This window comes from Rhinatrema bivittatum, chromosome 2 (assembly GCF_901001135.1).
Source record: "Rhinatrema bivittatum chromosome 2, aRhiBiv1.1, whole genome shotgun sequence".
Taxonomy (NCBI): domain Eukaryota; kingdom Metazoa; phylum Chordata; class Amphibia; order Gymnophiona; family Rhinatrematidae; genus Rhinatrema; species Rhinatrema bivittatum.
The window spans coordinates 163,286,236-163,302,409 of NC_042616.1; the positions used below are offsets into that span (position 1 = coordinate 163,286,236).

Below are 16,174 nucleotides of genomic sequence, written 5' to 3' on the forward strand. Positions count from 1 at the left end.
GAGCCTTTTTTAAATATTGGGGTTACATTGGCCACCCTCTAGTCTTCAGGTACAATGGATGATTTTATTGAGTTGTTAGTTAATTAAGATTGCTAAGGGAATAGGAATGCTTAATGTAAGTCCTTTACATTTATTTACGTATATTTAATATTAGTTTGCTATTGATCTACAAGGGAACAAAAGTAAATATATGGGCTCGTTATTCTCTTGTTTTATCTAATTTCTTGATTGATTATTGTTATGAAAAATGTTCCTCTTGTCCTCTTTATTGTAATAAAAGTCTATACATCAAAGAATGTGCTTGGGGTGGGTGGGAGGGGAAAAGGACAATAAGAATTAACCTAGTTTTTTCTATTAAATCAAACATACATTAAGATTTGTACTTTGAACCACACAGGGTATGACAGAATACTTTATATTGCTGTTATGATTCTGCTTATCATGCAGCCTCCCAACCACCAGAGGACTTCCAGGAGCTGCTCCTACCCTCTTTTCAGCTTTAGTCTAGGTGAACTCATGACTCAGCAAATCCCTGCCTATTTAGCCCTGCCTCAGTCTACACTCAGGTCCTTGACATTGAGTCTGATATGGCTCCTTGCTTGACCTTGTGGGTCTGTTTAGCCTTCTGACTTGTGACTTTCCTAAGCCTTCTTGTCTTTGGATACCTTGTGGCTCTCCATAGCCTTCTGCTAATGGCTTCCTTAAGCCTTCCTGTTTCCAAGCTTGCCTTGTGGCTTTCCTAAGCCTTTTTGTTTTTAAACTTGCTCTGTGGCTCCCAAGCCTTGCTCCATGACTCCCAAGTCTCCTGTCTCAAGCTTGCCAATATTAGTAACCTCTGTTTTGTTCCACTGTTCCAGTGTTCCACCCCTGACCTTGGTTCCTATCTGAGCTCCAGACCCGCCAGACATCAGCCTCCAGCCCTACAGCCTGCATCCCAAGTCTACTCTGACTTCTGTCTTCAGTCCTGTCTCACATCAGCCTACAGTCCTGCAGCCTGTATCCCCAGGTCTGTTCAGCTTCATCTGAGATCATTCATCTCTACTCCGGATTCTAGTCCAGCTTTAGCCTTAGGTCTCCTTCCTTATTCAAGTCCTGCCAGCCACCAGAACCCAAGGGCTCAACCTGCAGGGAAAGTGGCTGGTATAGGCCAAAGATCCTCTAGTCTTGTCTGCCCCTGGAGTCCTGGACAGTTCCCATGGGGGCTCTCCAACTGAACTGGGTTCTCAACCCTAAAAATTGTTCAAGATTCTAACTGTGAGTCTAGCCTCAATTAGCAGAGAAAGAGAATGCAGCTTGAAGCATCACTCTTCTTTTTTTGCCCTACTGACTGAATGGATGGATTGATTGAAAAGCAAACTAGTGAATAGGATAAGGGTGATTGAGCTTTGAGTAGGTTGGGGGGAGGAAGACTGGAACTATCAGCCAGTGAGGAAGCAGAAAAGCCATGTGTGTGCATGTCTCCATCCTGGATCCCTTTTTGTTTGTTTGTTTTCCCATGATTTTGTGGGAATTGTCAAATCTTAAAGCAAGGTCCATATTTTGTGATCCTTGCTGTAGCTATGGGATTGGGGAAAACTAAAGACTGTGGATTTATCAGATCTAAATACAAGAAAAATTGAATAAGTATATGCTGTATCTTCTTTGAATGTTGAGAGTAATAATGGTCCCTCTTCTCTTTTTTTCTAGCATGCTGAAACTAGAGTGCTAAGGCTTTTCCTCTCTTACGTCATCTTTTCCTCCTTCTCATGCTGCAAAAATAAAGGAAAAAAGAGAGGAATTATATAATAGAAAAATAGTAGAACTTCAAAGAACATTGCAGAGAACATAACTTCAATGATTGAATGATGACCCCTGATTTTCTCAACACTAACAGAAGGCTAACATATTATAATTGACTTACACCAACAACCACATGCATGTATCATGCAACTGTGGCACCAAGTTGCAGGCTCACAGGCAGCCATGCTGTCAGATAAACATGTTCTACAGACAGATAGTACAGTACCTGCATTTGCACATGCAGACAGACACAGCCATATAAACATTCCAAAAAAGCAGAAAACTATTTGTTTACCACCCAGCTATACAGGATTTACCAGAACTTACCCACTCCCACCCAGCCCAAGCTACCCTGAGGAAACTCCCTTTTCTTCCATGTTTGGTTGAATGACATAACCTGGGGGCAGGGGGCAGCAGGCAGGGTAGCCGAGCCAGGCCCTCTCACTAAGAATAAGTCACCTCTCCATCATTGATTATTCTGAAAAATAAAAGCGAGGAAAACCATGTCAGTAAACAAATAGGTACACTTTAAACCTATACTCACAAACTATGAAAATATTCATGCAGAGAGAGGACACATCAACTTTTAATTATGTTCTTCCTGACTTCCCCATGACGCACACAGTTAGCGTAAATATAAGAAAACAAATAATAATATATTATGGGCATGGGCAGGAGAGCTTACCAGAGTACTTTTTTCAGGACCCCTGTGGTCTTGCCATACCAGCTACAAGTCAGAGATTGGCCTTTGGTCACAGAAAAGGAGACACAGTCCTACAGCTATATTTTTTGATAATCAGTCAGACAGTTAAGAAAATTACATAAAGTGTGTGGTATTACAGTCCCATGTGTGACCACAAGGGTAGCACTGCACAGGAATTTAAAGATATCTTACCAATTTTACAAACCTGATAGAGATGATGACATAAAGGATTTAAATAAAAGACAATATAAGAAGGGTAGGAGTATGATTTCACTTCTGCATACTTGTTCTATGAAAGAGAATTGTTTTAGTTGTACTGGGGTATGTATCAGAAACTGGATATTCCTTTTTCATGTTCATTTTTGCTGATGCGCATGACTTAGGACATCTGGGATAACTCATTTGAAAACAAGACATTCCTAACGGCACCTATGAAGGGTGAGATCAGGCACAAGTCATAATATTTTGTCTTAGGTGTACAGATGTGTCATCTTGTTGATATAAAGGCTAGTTACTAGGGATGTGCAGGCAAAAAGTTTTCATTGAAACGTTGATACGTTGAAGGTGAGGGTCGATTCCGTTCAATATGAAAGTAGGGAGAAATCCATAAGTTGTGGATCTGTCCATACGTTTCCCGGTTCCCTAAATAAAAATTTAAACCCCCCCCACCCTCCTTATTCCCCCCCAAACTTACCAAAACTCCCTGGTGGTCCAGCGGGGAGTCAGGAAGCCATCCATGCACTTCTTTGCGATTTCCTCACGGCGCCGATAGCCTGTGTCACAGGGGCTGCCCCTGCCATTGGTCAGCCCCTGTCACATGGTCTGCCCCTGCCATTGGTCAGCCCCTGTCACATGGTCACGCCGCCATCTTGTGCTTCTACCACATGACAGGTAGGTCATGTGGCAGGAGGTCGCTCTGGGACCCCCGCTGGACCCAACCGGAACTTTTGGCCAGCTTGGAGGGGTCAGGAGGCCCCCCCAAGCTGGCCAAAAGTTCCGGTTCGGTCCAACGGGGGTCCGGGAGTGGAGGCGCGGAGGAGCACGTGACGTCGGCGTGATGTCGGCGTGACGTTGGCGTCATGTGCTCCTCCGCGCCTCCGCTCCCGGACCCCCGCTGAACCCAACCGAAACTTTTGGCCAGCTTGGGGGGGCCTCCTGACCCCCCCAAGCTGGCCAAAAGTTCCGGTTGGGTCCAGCGGGGGTCCCGGAGCGACCTCCTGCCACATGACCTACCTGTCACGTGGTAGAAGCACAAGATGGCGCCGTGACCATGTGACAGGGGCTGACCAATGGCACAGGCAGCCCCTGTGACACAGGCTATCGGCGCCGTGAGGAAATCGCAAAGGAATGCAGGGATGGTTTCCTGACTCCCCGCTGGACCACCAGGGGGTTTTGGTAAGTCTTGGGGGGGTCAGGAGGGTGGGGGGTTTAAGTGTTTATTTAGGTTCAACGTATTCAACATAGCTATGTTGAATAAATTGGAAGTCGCGATGCGTTGTGCATCAAACCTTTTTTTTCTCTTTTAAAAATATAAGTTGCGTTTTACATATGCGTTCAAAACGAATGCACACCCCTACTAGTTACTATATTCCAATGTCCCACAAGGTTGTAGTATATATGATATAAAATATATATCACTGTGTCTTCATTAAATAAGTCACCTGTTGAAGAAGATGTGAGCCTGATCATAGCTGTGGTCTATTATTCATGTAGAGGCTTTTTGGGTCTCCACAAGATGGCCCTAGCTCCCAGCCTTTAGGTTAGCTAGAAGAAGAGGGACGAGCCATTTTAAACAGCACTTCCCCAGAGGCTTGCTGAAATGGAGAGCTCCTGGTGCACAAAGGAGGTCTAGGACAGTGCAGAGTGTGGCAGTCTGGCGTTTTAGTTCTGAGAATTACGAAGGTTTTGGTGTGCTCTCCCAGTTTAGGCCCCAGCTTAGATCAGGAGGGAAGAGGCACTGCCTTACCCGCTCTTTATTTTGAGCTGGAAAAGAAGTTGAGAGAGGAAGACATTTCTCCTTTTTTCTGAGTTTGGAGTCTTTTTCCAGGGAAAACCTGTGCCTTTCTGGAGGGTTGCTCCCCTGCCCAGGGAAAACAGGAGGGAGCTGAATACTTTTTTTTACCCCTTCCAAGAAGGGGTGGTAGTGACCATCAAGAGGGAGAGAGAATTTTTTTAAACATTTGTCTACCTGACTTTGAGAAGGAAATTTGGGGTTTATTTGCCACTCTTCCTTATCTTATTTTTGGGAAGGCTTACCTCAAGGGATGCCATGCACTAAAGTGTAGAGAGGAGACTTGCAGAACGGAGAAGGACAAAGGAGTTTACATCCCAGGACAGGACACTGCCAGGATTGAAGATTGGGAATTATCTTCGACCTTAGGTACTACGGGGAGGGGATTCATCCACATCTAGGACACCCCAGGCAACTTGGGACCATTATCATTCTACCCCATGGAGCACAAGCAATTTTCAAGCCCCTGTGCACCTCCACAGAGGTAAAGAGACTTTAGTTCTTTACTCCCATACTGCAGAATAACCTGGATGTAACTGGATACTTCATTATTTATTCATCTTAATTCTTTTGCAATCAATCACAGTAAACTTTTATTTGAACATCCATCCGGTGAGCCCAGCCTGCTTTGTCAGTAAATCTGCCCCAAAAAGCCATAATAACATAATAGGATGCCCTGGATCTTGAAGGATATCCATCCCCCCAAGAGATGAATAACTCACTCTTTAGAGAAAAACAACTGGTGAATGTAAATTAGCCCCGAGATTTTTATGGCCCCAGCAAGATTTAACCCTTACCATGAATTAGGCTTACATTCAGATGACAACTCTTTTCCACATTCTCTAATTTAGTTCCCTGCTTTAGTAATTAGCTCTGTAGTACATGGTATATAGATACTGGGCATGTTATGTGTGGGGAAATTAAGCATAGAATGCATAGAGAAATTATTTATGCAAAGAATGGTCCTCTGTGATTGGCACTTTATTTGGTAAGAGACTGAGGACTAAGCAAAGAATACAATATTTATGAGACCCTTTATTGTGAATTTTTCATACCTCAGCATAAATGTAACAATTTTCTAACTCCTGTTATTTCTTGCTAAATATAAAAGTGTTCTGATAAAAGAAATAAAAGACTCGTAAGTATTATTTTCATCCTTCCCTTCCCTCCCTGATTCACCCATTTCTAGATGTTGGTGGTGTCAGGAGAAAGATTCCAAATAAGGTAAAAAGGATAATGAGAGCTATTCATATTGCAATGAAGCTGACTTTGTATTACACAAATTAAAACAGGGGATTAATAGTGCTTCTATGACTTTTACATGATTTGCAGAATCTCTGAGCCAAATGTTTCAGATATGAGACATGAGACATTTTATTCACTAAGCTCAACAAATATACTTCTAATGAAAATTGTTCTTATTTCTAAATTTCTGTAAAACAATTGACACTACTTCTATTTATTATGAAGTAAATTTTCAGAATAACCCTACTGCTTTAGCTCCATGGGTGCTTTGTGGAGTTTCCCTTTAAAAATTCATGGCAGCTGGTACCAGTGGAGAGCCTTTAATCTGCACGCTTTGCAGAGTATATGGCTTAAAGTCTTGAAAATAAATGCGAGGATTTCAAAATGAAATAGCAATGCTTGCTTTTATGGGCCTTCCCTGGCCTTTTCCCCAGAACCTCTTTTTGGTCAGAAGCGGCGGCTGTCAGCGGGTTTGACAGCCGACGCTCAATTTTGCCGGCGTAGGTTCTTGAGCCCGCTGACAACCACGGGTTCAGAAACCGGACGCTGGCAAAATTGAGCATCCGGTTTTCGACCCGCGAGGCGCGGGCCTATTTCAAATTTTTTTAACTTTCGGGACCTCCGACTTAATATCGCCATGATATTAAGTAGGATAGTGCACAGAAAAGCTGTTTTTACTGCTTTTCTGTGCACTTTCCTGGTGCCCAGAGAAATTAGCGCCTACCTTTGGGTAGGCGCTAATTTCTGAAAGTAAAATGTGTGGCTTGGCTGCACATTTTACTTTCTGTATCGCGTGGGAATACCTAATAGGGCCATCAACATGCATTTGCATGTTGCGGGCGCTATTAGGTTCGGGGGGGGGGGGGTTGGACGCACGTTTTGGACACGCTATTACCCCTTACTGAATAAGGGGTAAAGGTAGCGCGTCCAAAACGCGCGTCCAATCGCCGGAGCGCACTGTACTGTATCGCCGGAGTGCACTGTACTGTATCGGCCCAATAATCAGCAGAATACAGCTGCTAAATACAATTGGATAACCTCCACGTTTTCTGGATAACTTTGCGACTGCTCACAGGACGAACAGACTTACCCAGATAACCAACAGGGTCATTCAGCATTTTGCCATAAGGGTTAATGCCTGCGTTAGCCCTAACACACACTTTTATTACTGCAATGCAGTTAATATGCAAATTATGCATTCGTTATTCATGTGGGAGGAGTTAGCAGGGAGTTTATTGCAATGTTCGGCAGTTAATGCGTGCAATAGCACATTATCGCATGTGATAACGTGTTTTATCGCTGGAAATAACCACCTATTTTCCCTGCATTGTGCCCGCATGGGGGCGGGGGAGTGAGAGAGAGAAATTTACGTTTCTTTCAACTTTCAGCGCTCCTAATGACACCAGATATTCAGAGGTGCGTATTATGCTGTATATTTTTAACTACCTGCCAAGCCTTCAACACCCCCAACCCCCCTCAACCCGAGTTTAAAGTTCCCACTGTTACACTGATATAAATAGTAAACTGACCCACATGTCTGTGTTGAGGTGCTCTCTCTCACTCGCTCACTCACTCTCATGCAATAAAACCTGTCTGGGCAGTAATGCAGGGTGAGATGTGGTAGGCAATACATGTAATGCATGTTGTTATGAAATAGCTGTGCAATATGGTAACCGGAAAATTTGCCTAGCAATGTCCCTTTTCCTTATTGCAGGCATTAGGCCCGCAAAATTTATAGCAAAATGATGAATCTAGGACTTAGATAACACTGAATAATGGTGTTGTCTTGTAAGGTATCTGGAAAAGTAAGTCCTATCTCAGTATGCTTACGATTTATCTGGGTAAGTTTTAGCTGGCTAAAAATGTACCTTGATAAGCCTGAAGTGCTCAGAGTAGCAGCATTTTTTACTCCTGGTGGCTTGTTTAGTTATATCCCCAATTTAGCTGAACAAGCTGTTTATGTTGTAGAGCCCTAGATGTTTATTTATTCAGGTTCATTGAATAGGGCAAAAGATGAAATACTATAAAATCACTCTCTTAAAAGCCAATTAATTTAAGAGTGCTGAAAATACTTCAGATGGAAAATAGTTCAGGAATATGTAGTTTTATAGTTTCTACAACATGAGAGTTCTAACAATAGGAATAACTTAAGATGAGCTACAGCATTTGTTTAGCATGCTGTATACAGTGAGTATTAGTGTCAGTCACTATTTCATGGACATAGAATAAGGAACATTCTAAAAGTCTTAGATAAACATGTGATACTTGCCATTCTGACTGCTTACGTAGCTCTGCAAGTTGATGGAGTCGCTTGAGTGCTTTTTCCTGCTTTTTTTCATCTTTCCACGATTTTGAGGCAACATTACGAGCAAATTCCCTTTGTTTTAATTCTTTCAACCTCTGCATAAAAAGATTGAAATGGAAAGCATTATAATGGAGTATTCCATTGCTCGCTGCATGTTCTGTAGTCCAATTTGTAAATGCTGTTTCAGTGAGTTCAGATAGTGGAGACAATTATCAAGTAAACACAAAAGGATTTGATTGAATTAGGAATAGCCAGCATAAATTTTGGGAAGGCAAGTCATATCTCACAAATTTATTAGAATTTTTTGAAATTGAAAACAGCTCAAAATAGTATGTTTGAACTTTAAAAGGGCATTCAGTAAAGTACCACACAAAAGATTACTCAGTTAACTGATACATTATGGGATATGGGTCAATAACCAGATGAAGCAAAGGAAACAGTGATTGGGATTGAATGGTCAGTTCTTAAACTAGAGGGGCTACATAGCAGAATGCCCCAAGGATCAGTATAAGGACCAGTACTATTCAATGTCAGGACAATTTTAAAAGCCTTGCGTGCGTGAAAGTCAGGGGCCATGTACTAAAGTGCCGGGCCTGAACAAAGGGGCAGGTCAGGGGCTGGGGTCTGGGACAGCACTTTGGGTGGGGGGCAGGCCAGGACAGCACCATTAGATGCTGTCCCAGGGAAGTGTGTGCCGGCAGCCGGCCGGCACATGGAAGGTTCTTCTGTTCCGGAGGATAATTTGGGGATAATTGGGATATGTTTAGGGGTCAGGGAGGAGAGGGGAAAAGGGAGGAAGGATAGGGTTAGGGATAGGGTTAGGAACGTTCTCTCCCAGTCCGCTCCTTTATTAGTGTGGACTGGGATGGAACTAGGAAAAACCGAAATCGCATCACCATGAGTAAATTAAAAATACCCCCCACGTGTGGAAGAGGCCACACGTATCCACATGCGTGCGGGAATCCTATTTTATAACATGCGTGTACCGACATGCGCATGTTATAAAATAGCTGCGTCCATGTGCGCACACCGGGAAACAAGCACATGGATGCACACGAGATTTTTTTTAAATCAACCCTTGTGTTTTTAAATGAACTAGAGGACAGAATGGCAAGTGGGATAATAAACTAGTTAGAGTAGTTAAAATGTGAACTGATTGTTTAAAATGGCAGGAGAAAGATTGGGAACTTGGGCATCAATATAGGCATATGCAGCTCCAGGTCAAAAACGTTTCTTACATTTTTTGGGGAAGGATTTCCAGCCAAATTAGATTTCACTGGGGAATTTATGTTTTATTTTGTTTTGTTTTTTTCTTATTAGGGGTGTGCAGTGATTTTTCTCTTGTGTTGTTTTCGTTTTGTGTCATTTTTTTGCTTGATTTCATTTTGAATGTGGTTTGTTGAATTTTAAAAAATGTTTTTCCTAATTTTATGGTTAATGAGTACTAAATTCAAGTTAGTGTGTACTAAGTCCAATTAGTGCATAGTAAGTCCAGATAGTGTGTGCTATGTTGCGCTCGGGGGTGGACCCTTGGCCTGGGGCAAGGGTGGAATGGCTCTTGAAAGGAAACAGGAGGTAACTGGCCCCCAGGGGGTGGAGCACTGAAGGAGACAGAGGCTAGGTGGAGCTTCACCACTGGAAGCTCAGGGTCCCCCGGGAGGAGCCCTTAGGGACCCGGGCCGCTTGGACTTAGGTGGGCCTCACAGGATCTCCTGGGAGAATGATAGTCCAGCGTGCCCACAGACACAGAAGGAGCGTGGTCAGGTTCAAGCTGGAGCAGGGAGAACCAGAACAGAGTTGGTGATGATATGGCGAGGAACAGAGTCAGAATCTGGAGGCATGGTCAGGCAGGCGAAAGGTCAATGTCCATAGATCAGTCCGAGGAGTGGTCACTGAAGCAAGGGTCAGATACAGGAGATCAGGTGTAGTCAGAGGCAAGTAGAAGTCTAGAGGCAGGCGGCAGACAGGTGAGTAGATCTGGAACAGGCTGGGTCTTGAGGAAGGCGGCAGACAAGACAGACGAGTCAGGAAAAAGCCGAGGTCAATTCCAGAAGTCAGTCCGAGGGTACTACCTGGGAAGGCAGATAGACGAACACAGGAACAGGCAGTACTCAGGAACGAGGATACAGGAACAAGTCAGAAACGGAACTGAAACAGAAGGATCCTGGAACGAGACTAGGAACAAACAGGAATAAACGCGAAGGCAATCTAGCAGAGTACTAACCCGATTTCCATGGCAAGGAAGTGAAGTCAGGAACTTCCTTATATCGTAGCTCATTCAGGGTGCACCGAGGAACACGGTCCCGCCCTCGGCCCTACAAGTCTTGGGGCAGGCCGTGCGCGCATGCGTATGGGCTTGGCTAGCATAAAGGAAGACGCCGTACCTTGGCGTGACGCCTGGCATGTAGTGGAAGGCCTGGTGAGTAGGGATGTGAATCGTGTGATCGATCGTCTTAACGATCGATTTTGGCTGAGGGAGGAGGGAAATCTGATCGTCATGTTTTTTTTTTTTTTTTAAATCGTAAAAAATCATAAATCGGGGGAGGGCGGGAAAACCAGCACACCAAAACAACCCTAAAACCTACCCCGACCCTTTAAAACAAATCCCCCACCCTCCCGAACCCCCCCAAAATGTTTTAAATTACCTGGGGTCCAGTGGGGGGGTCCCGGCGTGATCTCCCGCATTCTCCCGCTCTCGGGCCACGGCTGCGTTAATAGAAATGGCGCCAGTGGCCCTTTGCCCTTACCATATGACAGGGCAAAGGTAGCGCCGGCGCCATTTTGGTTCCTGTCACCCGACGTCACGAGTGCAGGAGATCGCTCCCGGACCCCCGCTGGACCCCCAGGGACTTTTGGCCAGCTTGGGGGGGCCTCCTGATCCCCACAAGACTTGCCAAAAGTCCAGCGGGGGTCCGGGAGCGACCTCCCGCACTCACACTCGTGCCATATTGCCAATATTCAAAATGGCGCCGGCGCTACTTTTGCCCTCACTATGTCATACGGGTCGTATGACATAGTGAGGGCAAAGGTAGGGCCGGCGCCATTTTGAATATTGCCAATATTTTGAATATTGCCAATATTGCCTCCTCTGAAAACTACTGACAATAAGCCTAATTTCACCTTCAGAAAAAAGATCAACCTTGAAACACTTGCCGATTTACTAGAAAAGAAGCTCCAAGATCTACAGCAATCCAATGCCACCTCAGCATTTGAATCCTGGGACCAAATTGCAAATGATATTGCTGATAATCTCAGTCCCATCCAGACTAAAACTTTCAATATAGAAAATATATCCTCCATATAAACGAAACCTTGATATAATGAAGAACTAAAACATGCCAAACAGCTCCTTAGAAAATCTGAGAAATTATGTTGTAAATGGCAATCAGATGAAATCCTAGAAAAATATAAAACTCACCTAACAAAACACTGATCTATGACCAATAAAGCAAAAAAAGACTATTATGCTAAACAGATCCATGGAGATATCTTCAACTCTAAACTACTCTTTGATGTGATAAAACACCTAATTAAGGGTTATGGTTAAGTGGTGTTTGGGTGGATCCTTGGGTACTGTGGCAGATGACCACGCCCATGGGGAGGAGCCCCATGGGGAGCCACAGTACTGGGCTAGACTCAGAATGCACAAACACAAAGTTGGTTCTTTATTATACAGCTTGATGAGTACCACCAGAGGTTGCAGTAGTGAGGAAGTCTGGTAGTAGCAGTCTCAGGGACCTTGGAAGAGGGAGCCCTTCTCACTATGTTGGTATAGGGAGGTTCCAAAGCAGGTTTCCTAGCAAGGTAATATTGTGGATGAGATAGACTGAGAGTTAGAGTACTCACTAGATGTTTGCTGTAAATATGTGATTCCACCAGGATGAAGAAGATAGTGCAGGCACTGAGGCAGGGAGAGCAGGCCCTCGAGGAGCGAGTACCTGTTCCCTGTAAGGCACCTGAAATAAAGCAGAGAGCTCCCGAGGAGCGGGTACCCAGGTTAGCAGTTACCCCGAAGGGCAGAGGGAGAGAGCTTCCAGCAGCAGCACGGAAGCGGCAGAGTAGCGTAGATAGGAACGGATTTGAGTCCTTGCTAACTCAACGAGCTAGCAAATTAGAATAGGTTATCTACCCAGATGGCGTGATGTCAGCAAAGGGGGACGCCCCCGAGGTTCACGCCAAGGTTGGAATAAAGTCGTGGGTGGCGCGCACGCGCGCACCCTAGTAGGTACCTGGGAGGAGCATGGCGGGAGGCTGTACCATAGTAGTTCTGGGGATGCCGGAGAGGTTGGCTTGTAGACGTGGTGGTAGCCATCTTTCCTAGGTAAGCGGGAGGAGCCGTGAACAAGGTGAGGCAAATGGGGCGAAGCCGTCTAGCACCGACGGATGCAACAGTACCCCTCTTCAAAGGGCATCCATGCTGTTTCCTAACAGGTCTTGGTTTCTGAGGATGCAATCTATGGAAGTCTTGCAGCATCTCTTTACCCAGTATATTAGCCAAAGGAGTCCAAGAGTTTTCTTCAGGTCCATAACCCTCCCATGATAGGAGGTATTCCCATACTCTGCCTCTTTTACTCACATCGAGAATAGCATCTACCTTGTATTCAATGTCTTCTTCTGCATCTATAGGTATAGCTTCAGGTGTCTTGTTGGAGAACTCACTATGGATCAATGGCTTCAATAATGAGACGTGGAATGCAGTGTGGATCTTCAATGTAGGTGGTAGCTTCAGACTATAGGAGAGATTGCCTAATCATCGGAGAATGGGAAATGGTCCAACGAAGCGTGGAGCAAAGTGAGCTGAAGGTAGTTTAAGTCTTAAGTGCTTAGTGGATAGCCAGACTTTGTCACCAGGCTGGAAATCTGGAGCTTTGCAGTGGTGAACATCGTATTCTTTTTTAACTCAAAGTCCTGCTTTAAGAAGCATCTCTTATGTCTGAGTCCAAAGTTGTTGAATATCTTTGGCAGTAGATTGAGCTGCCGGGGACAACACTGATAATGGAAGTTGCAGTGGTGATAGTGGTAGTCGTCCGTAAACCACTTCAAATGGTGTTGATCCAGGGGATGTTACTGGATGAGAATTGATGGCAAATTCAGTCCAGGGGGAGAAGGGATGGTAGGGACTGGGAGGGGGGAGGGAGGGTAGAGGGTAGGAAGGTGAGAGTCAATGTTAGTTGATCGAGGTTCATTCAGCGGTAAGCTTAGCCAGGTTACCGCTGAATGAACCTCGATCAACTAACATTGACTCTCACCTTCCTACCCTCTACCCTCCCTCCCCCCTCCCAGTCCCTACCATCCCTTCTCCCCCCCATACTTACCTCCCCATGATCCCTGCTTCCTCAGGAAACAATATGTTAATAATTGCCTATGATATATACAGCCAATCTCAGCTACCTTTATATGACTCGCAACTCTTTTGTTTTATTTAACTGTTTTTTAATACTCTCCAGTTGTATTCGTTTATATATCTTTCCTGTCTTCCAACTCCCAGGTTCTTGCTCCCTGTTTAATGTAACTTTACTTTCTGCATAGTTGTTAATTGATTTCCCCCAGTTACACTGTAAACCGGTACGATAAGACCTGGTCTTGAGCATCGGTATATTAAAAGAATTTAAATAAATAAATAAATAGATAAATAACATAAATGAACTTATAAGAGTGAAGCATTCTTCTAAATCAATGAATCACTGCTCTGTGTATCCAGTGATTGATCCTTACTTCTGATTGCTTTTGTATTTTGAAAGCTGCATTTGATCCTTTGATCGGTTATTTACTCTTTCGGATAGTAGAAAGACTAGGGGACACTCCATGAAGTTAGCATGGGGCACATTTAAAACGAATCGGAGAAAGTTCTTTTTTACTCAACGCACAATTAAACTCTGGAATTTGTTGCCAGAGAATGTGGTTCGTGCAGTTAGTATAGCTGTGTTTAAAAAAGGATTGGATAAGTTCTTGGAGGAGAAGTCCATTACCTGCTATTAAGTTCACTTAGAGAATAGCCACTGCCATTAGCAATGGTTACATGGAATAGACTTAGTTTTTGGGTACTTGCCAGGTTCTTATGGCCTGGATTGGCCACTGTTGGAAACAGGATGCTGGGCTTGATGGACCCTTGGTCTGACCCAGTATGGCATTTTCTTATGTTCTTATGTTCTTATGTTCTTTTCTTTGGAAGGAGAAGGATGCCTTAGCTGTTGTATTGACGGTTGTGTTCTTCTACAGAATTCAGATCAACAGTTCTGCAGTTTCTAGTTTAACATTAGAAACATTTCCAATCCTTTTAGCTGCAGTGTTCATCTGCACAGGTTTCTATTTTATTTAACAGCTGACTGTCACTCCCAATGACAAAGGAAGGTTTGTATTTTTTTTTTTTTACAAGCTTCCTCTCCCCTTTGAGGAAAACGTTGTGGCTATAGCTGTGGCTGATATTGGACTTATTTTAGTGAACCAGCAGCAGCTACGTTAGCTATGCCATACAGTGTCCAAGATAGACAGGCTTTTATTCTCTGTCTGTCTGGGTCTGTACTAATCACCAGGACTGTCAGTGTTGTGTCAGAGGAGAGGGAAAGGGCAGGCACTAGCAGGATACCACTACCACCAGTGCCATTGGAAGTAGATGTTCAAGTTCTAAAACCTACAGCACCAGCAGCGCAATCCATTAGTGCAGAAGAGAAAGTAAAAGCAGTTTTGTCAGCTTCTTCCCCTAAATCTGAGGGAGAAGAATTGCCCTGGAAAAGATTTCCTGAATAAGAGATGGGAGAGCTGAGGGCCGAAGACCCTTTATTAGGAGGATTAGTCAGTACTGTGTTAGCCTCCACTTCAGTGATAGAGGAGAGAGAGAGGCAGGAGCTGGCTTTGGTGAGGAAGACAGGTGACACTAACAATGCAGGGACTGAGAATGAGTGAATCCTCTTCCCCAGTGCCTCAGGGTCCATCTGCCTTGACTGCCACTTCAGTTCAAGCATCATCCACCCCAAGGATGCAGACAGAGGGAAGGGATCATGAAAGAAATCTGTGATCTGCAGGCATTTTCAAATGAGGGAGCCCCCACACTTTGCTCAGTGTAATTTATTTATTTATTTATTTATTTATTTATTTATTTAAAGCTTTTATTTACCGACATTCATTGGGAGTATCACATCAATTTACATTCAACATGAACTTAGCTTAACATGCTTTACAGGGAACTGTAAAAATACAAAGAAATTATAAACTGTATAATAAGTCAACTATGTACAAGAAGTAAACTAAGTACAAGGAGTAAACTATGTGCAAAGGAGATCAGCTGAGGCAAGCAACTGGGTCATTTAAGTAATTAAGGGATGGAACATCACATGAAGAAGCAGAATACCCTTCAATATGCAGATGGGGATAGTAGTAGCAGTAGCCAGGGGACCCCATCTGCAAGCCTTCGGCTCCTTCTACCAGCCAAGTGGCAGGCCAGCAGCAGCAGCAGCAGCCCCACCTATAGCTAGGAAGTGACACCCCACAATGGAGGTGTCACAATGAAGGAAATTGGGTGGCGTTTGGTGGCACTGTCACAGGGAAAGAGGCAGGTAGCATCCAAAGTGGTGACCAGGAGCATTGACAAGTTGGTCGCTTTAGATGATCAGCCCCTGCAGGTAGGCATTTGCTGCAGGTGTTGGCACCAAACTATAAACTGCCCTTCAGGACCACTTTCAGTAGAAAAGTAATTTCCAGTTTGTACAATCATTTCCATAGTCACATCCATGTGCTTCTGGCAAAGGTACGGGGGAGCAATGTGCATTTCACTGGTGACATTTGGACAGCCACAAAAGCTTGTCACTCCTTCCTCTCTCTGACAGCACACTGGTGGGACCTGGCTGAGTTAGGGGCAGGCAGTATCTTCATAGGGGATGGAGCATCAGGGTGAAGGTGGGCTTTGCTGAATACTCACCTAGTAGATGAGACACATACCTCAGCCAATATTTTAGTAGCCATTAGAGAAATGCTTAAGGGCTGGCAGCTGGATCAGAGAGCCAGAAGACTAAATACAGGGTTCTTTATTACTGACAATGGCTCTAACATGATAAACACAGTATCTGAAGAGGGATATCAGGGTTTACGATGCTTTACTCACACTCTGCATCTAGCAGTGAGGGAGGCCATGGTG

General features: G+C 44.3%; 1 protein-coding gene across 1 annotated transcript in view; it reads right to left on the reverse strand.

Moving 5' to 3' along the window:
* ZNF804B (zinc finger protein 804B) overlaps positions 1-16,174 on the reverse strand; it is an 825,765-nt gene that overhangs the window by 40,689 nt on the left and 768,902 nt on the right. The window contains exon 3 of the mRNA XM_029587048.1: positions 8,004-8,138. Coding sequence (XP_029442908.1) covers positions 8,004-8,138 — 135 coding nt within the window. The remainder of the gene's footprint in view (positions 1-8,003; positions 8,139-16,174) is intronic.